The sequence below is a fragment of the Pteronotus mesoamericanus genome, unplaced genomic scaffold, assembly GCF_021234165.1.
Source record: "Pteronotus mesoamericanus isolate MK-2021 breed Mesoamerican mustached bat unplaced genomic scaffold, CSHL_Meso_final scaffold_705, whole genome shotgun sequence".
Classification (NCBI taxonomy): domain Eukaryota; kingdom Metazoa; phylum Chordata; class Mammalia; order Chiroptera; family Mormoopidae; genus Pteronotus; species Pteronotus mesoamericanus.
The window spans coordinates 15711092-15731410 of record NW_026555326.1 but is presented as its reverse complement, the minus strand read 5'-3'; the positions used below and the strand labels follow the sequence as shown (position 1 = coordinate 15731410).

General features: G+C 44.6%; 2 protein-coding genes across 5 annotated transcripts; both read left to right on the top strand.

The window, feature by feature from the left end:
* Nucleotides 1-104: 104 nt before the first annotated feature.
* On the top strand, nt 105-11036 carry CHTOP (chromatin target of PRMT1). Of its 4 annotated transcripts, XM_054563313.1 has the most exons (7): nt 105-391; nt 1285-1366; nt 3028-3181; nt 3790-3873; nt 5671-5857; nt 6676-6813; nt 8901-11036. In XM_054563313.1, the coding sequence occupies exons 2-7, from the start codon at nt 1302-1304 to the stop codon at nt 9104-9106; spliced, it is 834 nt and encodes a 277-aa protein (XP_054419288.1). In that variant the 5' UTR covers nt 105-391; nt 1285-1301; the 3' UTR covers nt 9107-11036. The 4 variants fall into 4 exon arrangements, with proteins under 4 accessions (XP_054419288.1, XP_054419290.1, XP_054419289.1 ...); XM_054563315.1 differs by lacking the exon at nt 3790-3873 and having other exon boundaries at nt 5674-5857; nt 8901-11035; XM_054563314.1 differs by lacking the exon at nt 3790-3873 and having other exon boundaries at nt 8901-11035.
* Nucleotides 11037-18108: 7072 nt separating this feature from the next.
* SNAPIN (SNAP associated protein) lies at nt 18109-19388 on the top strand. The gene is made up of 4 exons (XM_054563398.1): nt 18109-18276; nt 18533-18579; nt 18831-18949; nt 19263-19388. Exons 1-4 carry the CDS (start codon nt 18134-18136, stop codon nt 19362-19364), a joined length of 411 nt encoding a protein of 136 aa, XP_054419373.1. The 5' UTR covers nt 18109-18133; the 3' UTR covers nt 19365-19388.
* Nucleotides 19389-20319: the final 931 nt, after the last annotated feature.

The following is a 20319-nucleotide window of genomic DNA, read 5'->3' as shown; positions in this document are numbered from 1 at the left end:
GCAGGCGTAGCACAGACCTTCCCGCCCCCTAGTTGTGCGCGGGTCCGACGTGTGACGTAATTGCGCCGACGCCATTTTAGCCGGTCCCACTCCGCACTGGGCGTGGCGGCCATTTTGTTTGGACACCGAGCGGGAGTTGGCGGCACTGGCTGTGGTGATAGAGGCGAAAGACAGGCAAAGGGCAGGCCAGGCGAGCAGGTGGACCGACTGACCAGACAGCCAGCCAACAAGAACGAACTAACCTAGCAGTCCACCGCTCACGCATCTAGCCAACCGCCAAACAAGTTAACCCGAGTCCCTCCACCATCAACTGAGCTTCGGCCGGCTTCCGGCCCGCCTTCCGCAGCCGTCGTGGCAGCCCCGGGAGGAGCACTGGCGTCCTTTTCCTTCGGTAAGTTTCTGTGGTGAGAAGGAAAGTCTTGGCGCGGACCGGACGGTGGTGGCCTGTGGAAGCTGATACGATGCTGGAGTGTGGAGGCCCCGGAGAAGGGGCGGGGCCCCGAGGAGGGAGACGGGGGCGGTCCTGAGTTGGAAACTGGTGGCGGGTTTGCTGGAGAATGTTGGGATTTGAAATGGATAGAAAGGAAAGTAGGCAGATTGAGCAAAGTTGGCGGTGGTGCCAGGGCCGTGAAGTGGTAGAGAGATGAAATGAGGATTACGGGACTTTGGGGATCGTTCGAAAGTAATGGGGGCTTTAGAGTTAAATTTTGTAGAGCGCTGTTTGATAAAACTCGCAGGTGAATGCCCCATTAGGAAACCTTGTCTGCCCCCACCCCCAGGCCCCCAGCCCCCTCCTTGATTTGGAGTCGAATGTCAGTTTTGAAACTCGGTATGCCTGTGTCATCTCTCTAGGTGAATGGTTCTCGATTTCGGCCCCAGGGACCCAACCTGCAGCCCTGACTGGGTATCGACCTTGTCGCTTTGTGGGAAGACGCTCAGCCAACTGAGCCACACCGGTCAGGGCCGCTTCTGCACCTTTTAAAAAGCTGCTTGCAGCCAAGGTTGTGGAGAAGGACTGTGCTAGATGGAAAAGCAGCAGACCCTTCGGCGCTTCCTTTAGCTAGGTCTAGGCCTGCCATTTTGGGGGCTTTGGCAGATTATTTTCTGTCCGGTGGCCTTGAAGCGTATCAGTTTGACGGAACTATCTTACACGTGTAAAAACCTGAAATGAGTTTTAGTGTACTCTTAAGCAGTCTTCGAAACAGGCCTTCTACGAGTTTGGACCTTGCAGAAATAAGGTCGTCGTCATTCTGATTTGCTCATTCTGCCTGTTGTCCTTTGTAGATCCTCGGGATTTGAAGATGGCTGCACAGTCAGCGCCGAAAGTTGTGCTAAAAAGCACCACCAAGATGTCTCTAAATGAGCGGTGAGGCAGCCAACAGCAACTTCAGCTCATTGATAAGAAAACATTACTTAAATTGGCCCTGGGGTCCAATGCACAAAAACCACTTTTAAACTAAATACCAACAGAAGGCTACAGACCTCTGTTCATAGTTGCATCTTATTTATGTGGTACACAGAGCAAATTGGGCGGTTGTTTGAAAACCCCTTATCAGTAGATTTTTATGTTAAGCTGTCTGAAATATTTATCTGGTGGGATGTATTTTAAAAAGACTCCTCACACCCTCCCTTTTCTTCACAGTTTTTTAACATTGATACAGGGATGGTGCAGCTCGGTAGCACAGTACCCTGGCTGCAGTCGGCTTGCTGCCTCGTCCAAGGCCAGCAGTGTTGCGTCTGGCCTGTAAGAGGCAGGTAGCAAGCTTTAAATATGTCCAAAGGCCCTTGAATGCCATTCTTGGGCCTTGTAAGAGGCACTTGCTTTTGCTCCATTTCACTTTCTTTTCATTCTGCTTTTAGTTTGTTTTTGTTTTGGATTCTCTTACAGTTAAGTGTTCTTCTCTTCCATTCTATTGAACTTACCTTTTTTGTTTTCTCTGAGAGGAACATTGATCTGTCGTTCCACTTATCTGTGCATTCATTAGTTGATTCCTGTTACGTGCTCTGACCCGGGATTTAACCTGCAACCTTGGCTCATCTGGATGACACTCCAACCAACTGAGCTGCCTGGCCAGGGCTAGAAGAGTGTCTTCACCAGCTTTAAATAGTTGAACTAATCTTTTCAGAAGTGATCAGTTGAAGTCAGAAAAAGTAATCATTTGAGACTAAGAAAAGCAAAGGTATTTAAAGGCAGTTTCTGTTGATGGGAGTTTATTGAGTGCCTTTGACCAGTGATTTTAGTAAGTAAATATTTGACCACTATATATTTTTACCTTTTCTGGAGCATATGTGCTCCTTTTCTCTTAGGGTATGATACACTAATTCTTCATATTCACATAACTAAGCAAACAAATACATAAGAAAATGTGATGCACTCCTGTCTTACATGGGTGCATTCTTTTCATAATTTTTTTTAAAGATTTTTTTTTTTTTAGAGGGGAAGGGAGGGAGAAAGGGAGAGAGACATCAGTGTGTGGTTGCTTCACTTGCACCCCCCACTGGGGACCTGGCCTGCAACCCAGGCATGTGCTCTGACTGAGAATAGAACTCATGACCCTTTGGTTCGTAGGCTGGCACTCAATCCACTGAGCCACACCGGCCAAGGCTTTAAGTTTTGAAGATGCTTTAGTCCTTCCTTACTTTTGCCCTTAAAATGCACCCTCAGTTCCCCCAAGGTTTTGGCTTTCTTCGTTTGTCTTTGAAACTGCATCTCCTGTCTCGTGTTGTCATCATATCTGCTTATTGCGTGTTTTTCATACTTTCTGCCTCTCTAAAAGCTGTTACTTGAGCCCTTGTTATCACTTTTGATTGAATGTGCTGCACTTAGCTGCATTTCTGAGTTTCTGATTCTTGCAAGTTTGTGGAAGCAGAGGAGTCTTTCACCCACATCAACCTTGATCTTAAGTGTACCACTTTACTTAAAAGTTCGTGGGATCTGGAGTTCCTGGTCTAGCAAGCCATGAAAATGCCAATAAATGTTTTATAATAAAGCTTTTATTTAAACATCCATTTTGTTCGACCTTGAAGCTTTACTAATATGCTGAAGAACAAACAGCCGATGCCAGTGAATATTCGGGCTTCGATGCAGCAACAACAGCAGCTAGCCAGTGCCAGAAACAGAAGACTGGCCCAGCAGATGGAGAATAGACCCTCTGTCCAGGCAGCATTAAAAATTAAGCAGGTGAGAGAATGGGTCTTAACGTTCCAGAAGCAGCTGGTGATCTCTGTCAGGCAGTCCACTAAGGCTGTCAGGAGTGATAAGAGGTGGCTTAGAGCAAAAGCTGAAAGTTCTCTGAAAGAAAGAGAAGTTTCAGAAAATTCCCATTTTGGCAGGTACCAGTGAGTGACTCTTTGTTGTCTTTCTCTTCTAGGGAGCTTGCCATCAATGTGGCCTGTTTCTTTGTTATCAGTGAATGTTAATCTCTATTTTCTGATCCTTTACCCTTAAAGTAAATTCACTGGCTTTATCCACAAAAAAATTTTGGTTTCTGTTTTAGATGACTTTAGAAAAAAATCCTTTATTCCTTGTTAAATGATTTACAAATCAGGGAAATAATTTTATTATTTCTCCCCTAGTCTAGGGAGTCTGAATGGCCTTAGTCAGTGGCTTTTAGTGCTAAAATGTAGAAAATGTAAGGTGATCCTCATTTCCACAGCACCTAAAGTTTTGTCAGTACAGTGGAGCAAGCTGACTAATTAATTTAAAAGTTAATGGGTTCTCTTTCAAATTTTCAGTAAGAGATAATCCTATTCAGACCTGAAATAAAACCTGCTCTCTATTATTCATAGACTTTATATGCAAGTCCGGACAGTGGCTGTGGAAGGATATGTCCAAGCTGTGGCTGGGCGTCTGGAGGGCGGTGCCATGCAACTGTAAGGACTTTAACTGGCAGCACTGCATGGCTGTGCATAAACTCAGCAGTTAAATATAACCCTCACCCAGAACCGTTGGGCTCACTGACCAAAAATAAACAAGACCTTCTGCTTCAGCTACCATAATAAGCCTTGGAGTGACTGCATTCTTCCCTGACTCAGGAAGGCAGTAAAAGGCACCACCATTTTCCAAGAATAAATGCAAAAATTGCTGAAGATATGTCTCTGATCATTCTAAGGGATCTTTTAAGAAGCTTTAAATGCAGAAATAGCCTCCAGAGCAGTGCTGTCCAATAGAACTTTCTGTAGTGGTAGGAATGTTCTATATTTGTGCTCTCCAGTATGGTAGCTGCTAGTCCACATGTGACTTCTGAGCACTCAAAATGTGGCTAGTGCAGTTGAGCCTGAATTTTTTTTTTTTAATTGTGATTTAAATAGTCACATGTGGCTAGTGGCTATCTTAGCACACAGCACAGCTCTAGAGTAGAAACTGGATGATACTAGTGAACATCCTTAAGCTTCTTGTCAATGTTAGAGACTAGTATTGGTGGCAGGTGAGGCTTGGGAAGGGAGAACCTCTAAGTGCTGTATATTCTCTTAAAGCACGGGGCTTGGAACAGTATTCCCAGGATGACGGAACACAAATGACGTGGAATGAAGTATGCTGTCAGGGGAGTGAGGTGATGGGCTTTTACGATTGGTTACACGTGCTCACACTAAGCGCACAGTGTTCAGAGCCTGCCCCTCTGATTAGAAACAGTTTATTGTCTTGTGCTAGAAATCTAATAATAACTTAGAACATAAGGTTGCATAAGAAATCATTGGTAGTTGCTTATGGGTAAAGTCTGAGGATGCATAGAATTTATTTTCATTTATACTGACTGATGGATTTATAGGAAAACAGGTTTGTTAAGGCCTTGGTTGTGTTCAAGGCTACACAGTCACCTTTTTCTTTGAAGGAATTTAATTATTTGGAATGTGGTCTTCATGGTTTTTCTTTTAGGGACAGAGTATTGGAAAATCTTCATCTTTGATATGTCCTTGTCCTCCAGTGTGGTCCTGAGTTTTGTGGTTATAACCTCTTTTTATGCTAATGGAAAATTTGGCTCTCTGTGTATGTATGAGTTTATGTTTATTTTTAATTAAAGTCATTATACTGGCTTAATGGAGCTGTTTGCAAGGGTAGAGATGGAATTACGACTATTTAAGAAATGTAAGAAAAGGAGATTTGACCTTTTTGTGTTTACATCCTATGGTAAAAAGTGGACCGTCTGGAGATACATACTCAGAAAAAAATGGAAACCCTCTTTGAGAAATGAGATGATGTTCTTAAGTCACAAGAAGTCAGATGAACATTTTAAGTTTTGCCCAGAGTGTGATGAATTTCCTATGGGGTTTGAGTAAACCTTTGAAGAGAGTGGTGGTTTTTAGGCAGGTATGAACCAAGTCATACATTGTTAACCCATGGTTCAAAAACAGCAGAAGCAGGATTCTTATTAAAACTTAAAAGTTTCAGGTAGTGGTATATGACTTAGCCAAACTGGCGAGATAATTTGTGGTGATGCCAATTTCATGGGACCATACTCAAGCTTCTTAGAAGCACTGGATCAGAATTCTTTTATACCATGTTTTCAGGCGAAGGCTTGCTTCTGGTTTAGCATCCTTATGATACCCACAGCAGGTTTAAATGCCTCCACACAGACATCTCACTGGCTTCTTTTTCTCTGCACTTTGAGTTATCAAATTTCCACTGGATTGCTTTTTTTGATCTCAATCCCCCAACACCTTTTCTTCCAGAAGAGCTTAAAGCAGCGCCTGGGTAAGAGTAACATCCAGGCACGGTTAGGCCGACCCATAGGGGCCCTGGCCAGGGGAGCAATCGGAGGACGAGGCCTGCCCATTATCCAAAGAGGCCTGCCCAGAGGAGGACTGCGTGGGGGACGTGCCACGAGAACCCTACTTAGGGGCGGGATGTCGCTCCGAGGTCAGTGCTGTGTACCTAATAATTGTTGGGTCCCACTCCCTTTCCTTTTCTCTTGGGCTGTTTATGGACACATTTGTTTAACATCTTTAAGCCTGAATTTGTATTAACATAATTAATAACTTGAAATTACATATTTGTAGTAGTGCTGCATGTCTTTTTACCAATACCATTCTTTTTCTGATAATGTGCAGTGTGGTGAAAGACTATGACCTGCATAACAACTGGTAGTCCATGTCATCTCCATTCCATTTTAAAACACCCTGCTGCTGCTTAAATCAAAGCACATTCAAGTTCTAGAAATGAGTCAAGTCTAAGAAATGTATGGGTCTGTTGGCCTGTGTCTTAACCAGTCATCTCTTTTCCTCGTGCTAGCAAAATACTTACATGTATAAAAAAGAGAAGACAAGTTGACCCATAGCACTAAGCTATGTATTATATTTGGGGCACTGTTTTACGGTTCCCTGTATAGCTATTGCCCCCTACAAGAGTATATTGAGAGCAGGAACCATATCACTTATTGGTAAATCTATTGTAATGTTAGACTCCTGTCTGATTATTCAACAGATACTTATTAAATATATGTACTTACTGATTACTTTAACTCCTCCCAGCTTCCAAAATTGGATTTTTGGTCAGACTTGTTCAATTGATTGAATAAAGAGCATCTTAATATATTCACACTTAGTATGCAGCTTGCCCCACCCAACCTAAAAATTACCTGAATTAACTCATCTAACCCTCACCACCTTCCTTTGGTTAGAATCTACTTTGTCTCTCTTGGACTTACCTGCATATACATTGTATGCCTCCTCTCCAAGGTCAAAACCTGCTCCGAGGTGGACGAGCCGTAGCTCCCCGAATGGGCTTAAGAAGAGGTGGTGTTCGAGGTCGTGGAGGTCCTGGGAGAGGGGGCCTAGGGCGTGGAGCTATGGGTCGTGGCGGAATCGGTGGTAGAGGTTAGTCAGCTACCAACTTCAGAGAGTAGCTCCCTCTTATTTCTCTCCCTTCAAAACTCAGAGCCACCTTTCTGCACAGCTTTAAGTCATAGACAGGCTTATTTGTTTGTCTTGTTTTGTTTTTTTGAAACTGGCTTATTTTCTGAATTCACGTGGTAGTAGTGCAAAAAGTCTGTCATGGGTTTTCCAAGAACTAGTCAAGTACAGAGCCAGATTATATGCAGTCTCCTCCCAGACTCTTATAAATTTAAGTTGTATTGTTAAAATAACTAAAGCGGTCAGTTTGGGGTTTTACCTTACCCTGCCCCACCAGCACACACAACCCACCCCGTAACTCAGAACCCCACTTTTAAGTCTTAAGAATCCAGAATAGGAAGATGTACAAAAATTCAGCAGAGGTAAAGATAGTGAGACTTGGAGTTGGATATTGATTTGGAAACCAAGTAAATCCAAGGGAAAGTTTGTGTCTGTAGGAAACCACAGGTGCCTTTTTTTTTTTTTTTTTTTTAAGATTTTATTTATTTATTTTTAGAGGAGAAGGGAGGGAGAAAAATATCAGTTGGTTGCCTCACACACACACCTCAATCAGGGACCAGCCCACAACCCAGGCACCTGCCCTCACTGGGAATTGAACTGGCGACCTTTTGCTTTGCAGGGACGATGCTCAGCCAACTGAGCCACTCTTGTCAGGGCAGAGATGACTTCTTTGATCAAGGTAGAAATAGAAAGCAAGATGATGTTGCTGTATTTTGCCATGTATAATACACACCTCCCCCCCTCACCAAAATTTTTGAGGGGAAAATAAGGATGTGCATTATACGTGGGTATAATAATCCCCTGCGCAATGTGCACCGAGCCGTGGGTACACATTATACATGAGGGTGCAAAATGTAGTATGTCAGTTAACTGACTCTTGTGTTCATAATCCCTTTTTTTTCTTTTTTTTTTCCTTTTTTTGAGTTTAGGATTAGATTTAATTAACTTTTTAATGACCTTGAATCATCTCTTTTTTTTTTAATTACCTTTTAGTTCTCATACCCTTCCCCCACCCATCATGTTGATAATCTTACCTTGGAGACTTAGTGATAATTCTTTAGTGACCTCATGACCCAGATTGGAGGAGTTTAATAGTGTTGCTGTTAAAATGCCAAATCTCATAGGAGTTTTCTGGCTTAGAGTTTAGTGGAAAACTCCCAACAGCACCTGTCCAAAAAAAAGAAAATTTTTGTTCTCTTAGCCCCTGTGTATGTTTGCTTTGGTCCTTTTAAAGTAATGTGTATTCCATAATTTATTACCTTGCAGTTGCCAAGGGGTAATAACTTAGGAAAGGAAATTTGATAACTGAGGGCTTGTTTTCTTTCCCATTGTATGTTGCTTGGCTTATTGAGTGAAGTGCAAGCTAGTTTGGGTTTCAGGATGAAATGGCATGTTTCCAAATTATCTTGACATGGTTTCTGAGCAACAACATGGGTGGGGGAGTCTAAAGTCTTAGCTGGGTATATTTTGCTAAGTGAATTGAAACCACCTCTCAGATAACCATGGTTGTTACGTTATAAGTTTCTAGGATAGGAGATAAAAGATGCTGGGACTGCTCGAGATGTTTTTTCCCATCTCCCCACATTGTTCTTTTGCAAAAATAACTCCTCAGTCTTCTGACATGGGGTCAGCACATCAGGTCTTTAGGTTTGAAAACTGTCTGGCCTCATACCCCTGTTGCTCTGTGCCCTTATTACTTCCTATCTTACTGAATGGGTATATTTGTAATGTATTTTAATTAGGAACTTGTAGTGGGTCTCAAACTTTAGATCATTTGTTTTCGAAAACATTAAGATTTTTTTAAATTATCAATTTTCCTTTGTTGATAGAATAAAAATTTTTAAGTAGCATTTAGAGATGAGCATATAATAAGGGATTCATTATGTGTGCTTTCCATGTGTTGCTTGCTGCCCAGTGTGTTTACTGTTTTTCCAGATTTTTCCTCTTTGCCCTGCCCTTCAGCATCTCATCTAGGCCCCTCTGCTCTAAGGGGCATTTACTATAGCACCCGTTAAACCTACTTGTAACTGTCTTTTTTTCCTTTGGGCCAGGTCGGGGTATGATAGGTCGGGGAAGAGGGGGCTTTGGAGGCAGAGGCCGAGGCCGTGGACGAGGGAGAGGTGCCCTTTCTCGCCCTGTACTGACCAAGGAGCAGCTGGACAACCAACTGGATGCATACATGTCGAAAACAAAAGGACACCTGGATGCTGAGTTGGATGCCTACATGGCACAGACAGATCCAGAAACCAATGATTGAAGCCTGCCTGCCCTCCTGTGAGAGACTCTTGTTAAAATTACCACGTCTGTAAATAACCTTGAGATAACAGATGAAAAGAAACCTACCTGATTGATGCCGGAAGGACCTATCACAATAGACTATGGACTTAACTTGCCACCAGTTTGTGCATTTAGTGTGTTCCTTTTACTTTTTTGATACTACATTGTATGAAACCCTTTTTTCCTCTGACTTGGGTTCGGTTTTGTTTTATTGTTTTAGGTTTATTTGGGGGTTTTTTTCCCCTCCTCCCAGACTTCTCTTTGAACATGAACATGAACATGTTGGCCCTCTTACCACCCCTGCCTTCCCCTCACCTGTTTTATATGCCCTCACATTCTAACATTTCCTCTGTTCACCTGTATACCCTCTGGAAAAAGTCCCAGCAATAACCCATCAGTGTTCTTCCCTAACACCTAGGTTTTTGAGATACAGTTCTATATCACTCTAATAGACTCTTAGAAGTGTTGAGAAAATCTGGAGTTCAAAAATGCACTCTGCCACATTGATAATTTTTAGTGTAGTAATTTGGGAACATTGACCTAGCTACAGGGCCACATAACAGGTTATATACATGGGAGCAGCGGTGATTGAAGTTGCCGCCATGTGCACTGACACCACATAATGTGTGCTGGTGTGGGTGTGTGCATAATTTCTACCCTGGAATACGGTTTATAAACCTTGGCTTTGCGTCATATCCAAAGGGGCCCTGTTGGGTTGGCTTATTCCTGAAATAGAGGAAAAAGCCATTCAGTTAAGCAGATACTTCAGAAGGAGTGGGAGAAATACGGCAGGTACCTGCTGGAGAGGGTTCAGAAGATACCCATTCTGAATGTAATTCTTAGGTTTATCCCAAACCAATCTTAGGATTTTCCATACATTGGCTTTGTTTGACCCTCTTTTCTTGAAGGTTTGTAAGTTAACCATATCCTGTCAAATGTCCCAGTTTCGGTGGAATCTTGTATTTCTGGTTTATTATAACAAGAAATTGTTCTCTCAGATCTGGCCAGGACTTTCTCTTATTTGTTGTGCTCTTTGAAATGCTATGGCTACTGTAACTATCTTGATAAACCCCTTGTAGAGCAGAGTCCCTCATAGTTGTGCTGAAATTTTGAGGAGCAGGTATTGTGGATTTGGTATGTAAAGAATCTGTCCGCCTTTGAGTAAGCCTTGCAGAAAGAGTAACCACACAGAGTAATGTACTGACCCTTTTGGTCCATCGGAAGCTCAGGCAAGGTGGTCTTGGGCAATATCCTGGACCCTGGGGTTAGCCCCCCTTTTCCCCTGCACTGTTAAAGGGAAAAGAACCTTAACCACCTCCAACCAAACTACACCATTGGGCTACCTGGTACCCTGAGCTGTTGAGACATGGTGTTTATCGCATGCCGGGAAGGGAAGTGGTTTCCTTGAATCCTGTAGGTGTGACCTGGGCTACTTAATCTCTGTTCAGCAAGTGGTTTAGTCCTGTAGAAGGGAGAGCTTGAAAAGACCACATGGGGATAGAGGACTTAATCATGCTGCCATAACAAACCTGACCTGGATTTAAAGTGTGCTGTTAAGAATGGACCATAAAGCATTTTTCTGTGGTCATGGCTAGTAGTAAGGGTAACTCCTTTGGCAGCCCCCAAAGCTCCCGTGAGGGTGGTGCTGATTGCAAACAACCTTGCAAACACCATCCCTCAGTTGCCTTGCATCAGGCACCTCTCAGCGCCTCTAGGAAACCTTTGGAAGATAAAGGAAAAGAGCTGCAAGGTGAGTGGGTTCCTTAACCTTCATACAACCTGGGATGACCCTCAGCCCACTTACTTTCCCAACAGTTGACCCCTTCCCCAAGGTAGCTAACAAATATGTTCCCCCAAAATGACGACTAGGACTTACCCTCAATATTTTTACTTGGTGGCTTTTGAGCCATCCCCAGTAAAAGGTCAGTCCATCTGTGAGGAGTGAAAGGCACAATGTGTGGAGCAGTGTGAGTAACCACTCACACTGGGGCTGGAAGGGGAGGGCCCTTCAACAGCTGTCCAGTCCTCAGTGCCCCATTGGGACTGCAGCTCGCCCACCTTTGCTTATGCCTGTCTTCCCTCATTTGGGGCTCTCCCCACACTTGGCAAGATTTCCAGGATAAAAACTATGGGGGCGGGGGCGGGGGAGGGCTAAGGGAAGAAGCTGGGGCCGGAATACCTGGGTCTTTTAAGATGGGAACTTCCCAAGGTGCCTTGGGTATACCTGAGCTGCTGTCTCCTAGGTCAGTGTCTTCTAACTCAGCCTCCCTCTGTCCAGGGTGTTCCCAGTCCCAGCCCATTCTGCTGGCTAATGACTATGGGAACTGGCTGTCCAAAAGAACATTTTTTTCTTTTGTTAAAACCTATTGCTCTGAAAGAAAAACGGATTTGTTCCACTTACTTTTGCATTTCATTGGTTGCTTCCGGTATGTGCCCTGACTGGAGATCAAACTGCAACCTTGGTGTATGGGGATGACTGAGCAACTGAGCTGCATGGCCAGGGCTGTCTAAAAAGACTTGCCGCATGTCTTCACCCTTTTGCGCTGGCTCCACTTGGCAGTGTAGGGGCTTGTGCTCTAGGATCTACTTGAATCTTTACTATGAAAGTATCAAGGCATGGCCTCGTGGTCGTGGGACACTGAGACATCCTGGTTGAGTGGAGTGTGGGGATTTTGAGGGTCTCAGTGGAAATAGGCAATGAAGTGACCACTGGAGCTTAAGGCCCCCCCTTGCTGCCTTTATATTCCTCCTCCATTCTCTGAAGTGGGGACAAGGAACTCTCCTACAGTCATGGGCTCTCTAGCCCCACCTGCTGCTCACTGCAGTTCCGCATCTCCTGAGGCTTGTGTCCTGTTAACTGCCATCTTCTGTCCCTGATTGGGACAAGGAGAGTCAGCCTGGCTCCTAGGTATGCCTTGCACTCATTCAGCCACAGTCTGTGGAGCGCTTGCCATACAGACACAAACAAGGCATTGTTAGAAGGCCATTGGAAGCACAGGGAAGATCAATAAACTGGATCTTGAAAGTCACAAGAAAATTTAACAGACAAGGGAGAAGAACATTCCAGAGGCAACAACAAATAAAAGGTATCCAGACCTAAAAGAGTATGTCGTATGCCAAGAAGAGTGAATGTTACTTGGAAACAGGCCCATTAACACTCTGTGAACTGTGATGGTGGCAGCAGTCCCTAGTCGTGAGCCCCTTACCTTCTAGGGCTGGCAGGCCAGTGGGCCTGGGGCAGCTGAGGCCCCACCTATAACAAGAGCTGAGCGGCAGGTGAGCAAAGCTTCATCCAGCTCCCGTTGCTCGCATTACTGCCTGAGCTCCACCCTGCCCCACGCCCCCATCCATAGGAAAATTGTCTTCCATGAAACTGGTCCCTGGTACCAAAAAGGCTGGGATCACTGCTCTAAAGGAGTTGCTTTGAGGAAAGAGTGAAGAATAGGGAATAAAAAACAGCTGCTTTAATCAAGTTGCTAAAATTATCAACAATATAAAAGACAGTTCTTGTTCTAACTAGCCTGGAGACTTAAACTTTGAAATTTTCAGTCCTGCATCAATGCCTATAGGTATATCTGGACCTCCAGGTAATTCCCTGGTTTTGTTTTGAAGGACTCACATAACCAGAGCACTGGACTTGTCCAGAATTGGTGTCCATCTGCCAGACCACCTGACATCTAACTGATCCAGGACCATCCTGGACCAACCCTGGGGCTAAGAACACAAGAATGTACATTTTTTCTCTAAAAACTCTTAACTTTTCCTTCTTTGGAACACTTCTGAGTTTTTGTCTAGCTGTGTTCCAAGTTTGCAAATGTCAAGACTCTTTAATAAATCTTTATCATTTATTTCTCACAAAACCTCCAGACTCTGAGTTTGACAACTTGATTCTCCATTTAGGCTTGATTTATTTAATTTCTTTGCCCTTTAGGGTAATGTGATTATTTGCTTAAGATTTAAACACATGTATGGTATAATATGTGATATATGAGACATATGTATTTGGTCTTGAACCCTGTTCCTGGCACAGAGCTCCTAAAACCCTAGGATTTTTTTTTTTTTAAGTATATGTCATTGATTATGCTATTACAGCTGTCCCATTTTTTTCTCCCCTTTATCCCCCTACACCTTGCACCCTCCCTCCCACCAGCATCCCCTTCCCCCCTTAGTTCACGTCCTAGGGTCATACACAGTTCTTTGGCTTCTCCATTTCCTATACTATTTTAATCTCCTCCTAAACCCTAGGAATTTCATGAGATAAGAGCAATAATGGTGTCTTGTTATGTTAATGAGCCCCATAGGATAGGGGCTGGTTGCCAATAGAGCCAACCAGATGATTAGAAGATTGGAATTTCCAGTCCCACTCCCAGACCTCTGAGGAGGCTACAGGTTGAGTTACATTAAGGAGGTGCTTTTGGACCCCATCTGAAGGTAAAGTTTGGTTGCCAGAAGAACTAATCTTGTGATTAAAGAGTTGGAAGTTTCAGTCCCCTCTCCCCTCCTCCCCACTCTGCGCCCCCGCACCTGCCCACCTGCCGGGAGGGAAGAGGGGTGGAGGTTGAGTTCAAGCACCAATAGCTGATGACTTCATCAAACATACTTATGTAATGAAGCCTCTATAAATACCCAAAGGAAGGGTTTGGAGAGCTTCCAAGCTGGTGAACATGTGGAGATTGGAGGAGAGAGAAGCACCAGGAGAGGTCACAGAACCTCTGTGCCCTTTCACCATCTTTTGTGCTCTTTCATCTCTTCCGTCTGTTCCATCCAGCTGTTCCTGAGTTACATCCTTTTATAATAAACTGGTAGTCTAGTAAGTAAAATGTTTGAGTTCTGTGAGCTGCTTTAACAAATTAATGGGACTCTAGGAGGCCTTCATGGGAACTTCTGAATTATAGCCAATAAGTCAGAAGCACAGGTAACAACCTGGATTTTCAGATGGCATCTGAAATGGGGTGGTGGGGTGGATCTTGTAGGAAGGAATCCTCAACCTGTGAGATCTGATGCTCCTGATTGGTGGGCTGTCCAGGAAGATAGCGTCAGAATTGAGTTGAACTCTCACTCAGTTGGTATCTAAGAATTGCTTGTTGGAGGTGTTAAAAAAAAAAAAAAAAAAAAAAAAAAAATGGACTCACTCTTGCTAAGCTACAGCACCAAACCAAAATTTAATAACTAATCTAATTGCAGTTTTAGTTTCTTCCAGGAGTGGAATTGTAAACCAATTAGTCTGGAATTACCTGGTCAGCAGTAGTGAGGTAATTTGCCTGGTAAGACCCCCTGCCTTAACCTAAGGGAAGGAAACTTTGCTTGAAATAATCCATTCTTACTTTTCTTGTTCCACCCTCTTTCTGCCCATAAAAACCTTCCAATTTATACAGCTCCTGGGGGTACCCTTCTAGTTGCTAGATGAGATGTTGCCCAATTCATGAAATTTATGAATTGCTTAATAAAGCTAATTAGTCTTCAAATTTACTCAGTTGAATTTTGTCCTGTAATGGAGGTCAGGGTAACACAGGTAAATACATGTTGGAATTGGGTCCAGGAACCCAGAAACACAGGGATGGGAGACACACATAGTGAAAAAGCTATCTGTGAGACCAAACTCTCCCAAAATTTCTAAACTTTACCATTTGGACTTTACCAAAAAGCCCATCTTTTAAAGGAATTTCATTTCAGGGGGAAAGCCAGGTCAGCAACTGGAGAAAAGAGAAGACAGGGGAAAGTTAGACAAAGAGGATAAAAGAAAAGAGCAGACCTCCTCAGCCACTTCGCAGTTCCGAGTGCTACCAACGCCAGGACCCCACCCTCAGACTCTGACTCCCCTGTGATAAGCAGGAGCCCTAGAGTCTGACCTGATATTGGTTTGACCAGAGAATTCACCCATGGAGGTGACATGGCAGCTGTCCAGGAACACCAGTTGATAAGACAGCTGGAATCTCAGGCCTCCTGACTGCCCATCCTACCCCATCCCTGCACATACCACTACTGCTGCCCGCTTCAGCTCTGCCTCTGAAGCATTTGTAGGGCTCCCTAAACAAAGCTCTGACCTCCCAGAAAGCAGGGTGGACCAGGAAGCCCCTGTCCCTTACCTGGACCTAACGAGCCTGAAGAAATCTCACTCTCAGGCCCCCCTCCCCAGTTAAAGCCATCATCGCTACCGGTATCTGTGTGCACCACCCGAAGCAGGACCCTCTGATAACCCTGACTACCCCCTCTGCGCCATCCATGGTCCACATTGAGTGCAGGGCTGCAGCCAGCCTGCCAGGCAGAGGGCACTGTGTGGCTGCACTGTATGAGCCAGAACATCTGTTCCTACAGTTTCCTCATGGACCTACCCTGAGACCCACTTTGAAGTCCCCAGCAAGGAGGGGGCAGGTCAACCTAAGTACCACAGAGGGGGCGGGGAGATGGGAGACAGAAGAGAGGGGAGTTCTTATGACCTACATCTCCTTCAGTCTCTATGGAAAAGCCAAGGACTGGAAGGCCACTGCAATGTGACATGGGTGCAAGCCGGGAAGAGGGGGGTTTTGTGCTGAATGCCTTGTGTCGTGATGCCTGGAATTTGGTAAGTGTTTAGAGAATGAATAACTGAACCAGCACGGGCCTTCAACGTGTTATCAAACTTCAGGGTTTCTGTAAGACCCTTGCCCAGTCTTGCCTCACAGAAGTGTCCAAGAAACCAAGGAAAGAAGGATTCTAAATGTCCCTTTCAGCACTTACTTTCTCTGAGCAAAGTTATTATGTCATCTGACTGGTATTTTAGAATGAAGAGTGACCTGGAGGGTAGAAAGACTAGAAGCAAGATCAGTCAGGAGAGTGTTGCAATGTCCTCCCAAGAGATAATAGCTAACTCAAGGTGATGAGAACAGGAGTGGAAAGGAAAGCATAAAACAAAACAAAGTAATTTTCCTCAGAGAGCTAGCCTTAGAAGTAAGATAACTTATACTAAAAATTATGTGTTGTTTATCTAAAATTCAAATTTACCTACTGTCCCAAGGTTTTTGTTTGTTCTGTTTTCTTAATTTGGCAACACTACTTCAGAGAGGTACCCGAAAAGAAAGACCTGCAGCCTAATGCAGGGGCTTTGTGTCTAAATACTAGGCCATCAACTTTCTTTCCCAGTCCAGGCCAGTCCTCGTTCTCTCTCAGGCCCGAAGGACTTGGCCCTCTTCTCTTTCCTCTTCAACAGTGTCACCACTTTCTCTGTCTACCTCCTGGGCTTCCCCTTCTGAAGGCCTGACTGTGAAGCAGGCTGCACTGCCCTAGATACTCACTTCCTTACTACTTACTCCCAAAAGAATTCCCCAGCCTCTCATGAGAGCTTTACCTCTAATCACTAGAGAGAAGGATACAGGGAAATGGTAGACAAACAAAAAGTGTACAAAGCTTTAAAATTACCACAGTTAGGGGTTTCAGGTTTACGGCTGCTGACCAGCATGTCCCACAGTGACTTAAACATCTCCTTTATTCCTGAGAATGAACTCAAGGCTGAATCACCTGGTGGCCATTCATCTCTACAGGCACCTCTTCCCCCATGGCCCATAGAACTGTGAGCCACTGGGACAGAGGGCTGTGCCTCTTGCTGAAAAACCAAAAAGAGATGTAAACTTTCTGAAAAGCCATAAAAATGAAACAAAACTTAGCAATCTTTTGGAAGGAAAAACAATGAAAATATGGAAACACATGCAAGTTTTATATTTTAATTTTAATGTGTGTACTTTTTAATTGTCACCCGAGAGAGAAGATGGGAGAGAAACACAGATTGAGAGAGAAACATCCACATGGACCAGCCGCCTCCTGCACGCGCGCACATACACGTGCGTGCGCGCGCACACACACACACACACACACACACACCCAACTCCCCCAGTCTGGGGATCAGTTCAGCAACCCAGGTATGTGCCCTGACAGGGAATCAAAGCCACAACCCTTTGATGCACAGGTTGCACTGGATGACGTTCCAACTGGCTGAACCACCGTGTTAGGGCTAATTTTTTTTTTTACTGTAACAAAATATGCATCACATAAAATTTACCACTTTAATCATTTTTAAGTGTATAGCTCAATGACATTAAGTAAATTACATTATTGTACAACCATCACTAATACACATCCCACACTGAGAAGGTATCCATTAAACAGTAACTCCCCATTTTCCCTTCTCCACAGCCCTTGGCTACACAGTTCTTTGTTGTGGTTGTTGTTGTTTTAATGTATTTATTTTTAGGCAGAGGGGAAGGGAGGGAAAAAGAAAGAGAGAGAAACATCAATATGTGGTTGCCTCTCACACGCCGCCCACTGGGGACCCGGCCTGCAGCCCAGGTCCCCATTTGGTTCTCAGGCCAGAGCTCAATCCACTGAGCCACGCCAGCCAGGGCAATACTGTTCTGATACAGAAATGAAACATTTTATCTTCATGAATTTGGCTGCTGTAGGCACTGCATCTAAGTGGAATCATAAATATTTGTCCTTTTGTGACTGGCGTATTTCACTTACCATAATGTCTGCAAGGTTAACCTATATGGTAGCAGGTAGTAGGATTTCATTCCTTTTTAAGGGTGAATAATATTAATACGCGGGTTTTTTTACATATTTTAGTACCATTAAAATACACTTGCAATTTAGAAATATAAAACTATACTATGAATGTATTGTTTTTCTCAAAGTTAACATAACAAGGCTATGGATAATTATGGATATAAGAATTTATTGTTCATCTTTAGAGAAAACAAAAAGTACCCACCCCTCCCAAAATTATTCCTTCTCCTAGCTCTTGAAGTCTGGAGATTTAAAAAATATCTGCCCCTTCAAGGCCTATGAACAATTACAGTTCCCCAGAGCACGAAGGCGCGGCCCTTCTCCCCACCCTGCGCGCTCCAGACTCCATTTCCCAGAAACCTCAGAGTCTGGGTGGGAGCCGCACTTCCCGGGCGCCCCCTCGCGGCCATTTCAGCCGGGCTTCAGTTCCCGGCGGCCCTCGCGGCAGGTTCCGGCGTAAGGGCAAACCGTGATGGCGGGGGTTAGTTCCGCTGCTGTGTCCAGGGCAGGGACCCCGGTGGCCGGTACCGCAGGCCGCGACCTCTTCGCCGAGGGGCTCCTCGAGTTCCTGCGACCTGCTGTGCAGCAGCTTGACTCTCACGTTCACGCCGTCAGGTGCCGGAGAGGGAAAGTTGGGGCGGAGCCTCTCGATTAGGCTTTGGAGGGGTGGGGCCAAGGAAGAGTGGAGCCAAGGTGGGTTTCTACCCGGGTTGTGAAGCGACTGAGTAGAATACTTTTGGGAAGCTGGACGAGGGCGGGGCGGCTTCGGTGGGGTGGGAGGCTGGCTTCTCTCTGCAGTTGGGAAGCACGTAGGGGGACGGGTTTCTTGAGTTCCATTGATTGACCCTGTAGGCCTTGAACTTCTTTGCAGAGAGAGCCAGGTAGAGCTGCGGGAACAAATTGACAACCTAGCTACTGGTGAGTAAGCATATCTGTGTATCCGAAATTCTCCAGTTCACTTTCAGAACCTTGTGTTTTGCCGTCCTCTGGGCTGGGTTTACTGTCATTTCCTTGCAGCACAGCAACGCTGCCAACAGATATCTTTAAGTTTCTAGTGACTGTGGCCCATGTGGGTGCAAGAGTGTTTTCCATCCCATTTACTAGCCTACTTTGCCTAAGAACAAGAAATGAGCCAGTAGGTGTTAGTTGCACATTACTTCCACCCACAGAACTGTGTCGTATCAATGAGGATCAGAAAGTAGCCCTGGATCTCGACCCCTATGTGAAGAAGCTACTTAATGCCCGGCGACGAGTTGTCTTGGTTAACAACATTCTACAGAATGCCCAGGTAAAAGACTCTCCTACCAACAGTGATTCTTTGCTTTCTAAGTTTTCAGGATATAGCTCCAGTTTTCAAGGGATGCCTCAAAATCCCCAACACAGTGAAAGATGAAATTTTTCAATTGGGGAAGGAGAGTTGTCAACTAAATCAGTGTCTGCCATAACAGAACTGTTTGTTCTCAATACCCAGTTGCTGTAATTTACATTCTTCTATACCTTAGAACAACAACATTGAGATGGAGTGAACCTGTGATACTTTCCAGCACCTGCTCTAAAGCCTTTTCCAGAGGAGTTATCCTTTTCCAAATCTTGTCTTGTAGGAACGGCTGAGGCGGCTAAACCACAGTGTTGCCAAGGAAACAGCCCGAAGAAGGGCAATGCTGGATTCAGGAGTTTACCCCCCTGGCTCCCCAAGCAAGTAGCAGGCCAAAAGATGGTCCCATGGCCTCAGGAGAGCACAAGTACTATTTTCCAGTTGCCTGATTTCCTCCAGGATACCCTATAAACTTTGGGACATCCAGTCCGTCCTGTCGTTTGTGTTTGAAGCACTTAAGTCTTACCTATTTATGTGGGACTCCGAAGACGCCTATGTACAGGACTCGAGATCCCAAAGGATTACAGCTCTTGCTTCCTTCCAAGAATGAGCTAAGACTTCTACATTGGATTTTCCTTTTTTTTATCCTCACCCAAGGACATTGTTTTCATTGCTTTTAGAGAGAAATGTGCCCCAACCTGGAATCAAACTCACAACCTGGGTATGTGACCTGACCAGGAATTAACCCTGTCTTTTGGTCTCCACTCCATCCAAGCTACACAGGCCAGGGCTACATTTGACATTTTAAAGGTACATACTCAAGGCCCACCTTTACTTTCAAGCCTGGCTGAACCAGGGAGGGCCTTCCTATTACATGACTGGTTGTTGACATTTAGGTAGCATGTCCTCTACCTGTGAGTTCCCATTCTATTTATACTGAGGATTTGGAGAGGGCAGTCAGTGTGAATGACCTATCTCCCCTCCTTCATGGATTTCACTAGCTTGAATGCAGTAGCAATGTTGCTAAAACCATTTAATTCAATAAATGCTCAAACAGTAATCTAGTTTACTCTGGTATATAGAAAGGTTCCAAGAGCCTGTACTTTAATTCAAATACAGCTTCAAATTGTGATCTGGTGTTCACAATGAAAGTAGTTTCCGGGTTTGGTTGTTTTTTTTTTAGGTTCTATTTATTTATTTTGAGGGGGGAAGGGAGGAAGAGGGAAACAGTGTGTGAGGTACATGGATTGCTTGTCTCTTGCACACCCCCAACTGAGGACCTGGCCCACAACCCAGGCATGTGCCCTGACTGGGAATCAACCAGTGGCCTATTGGTTCCCAGG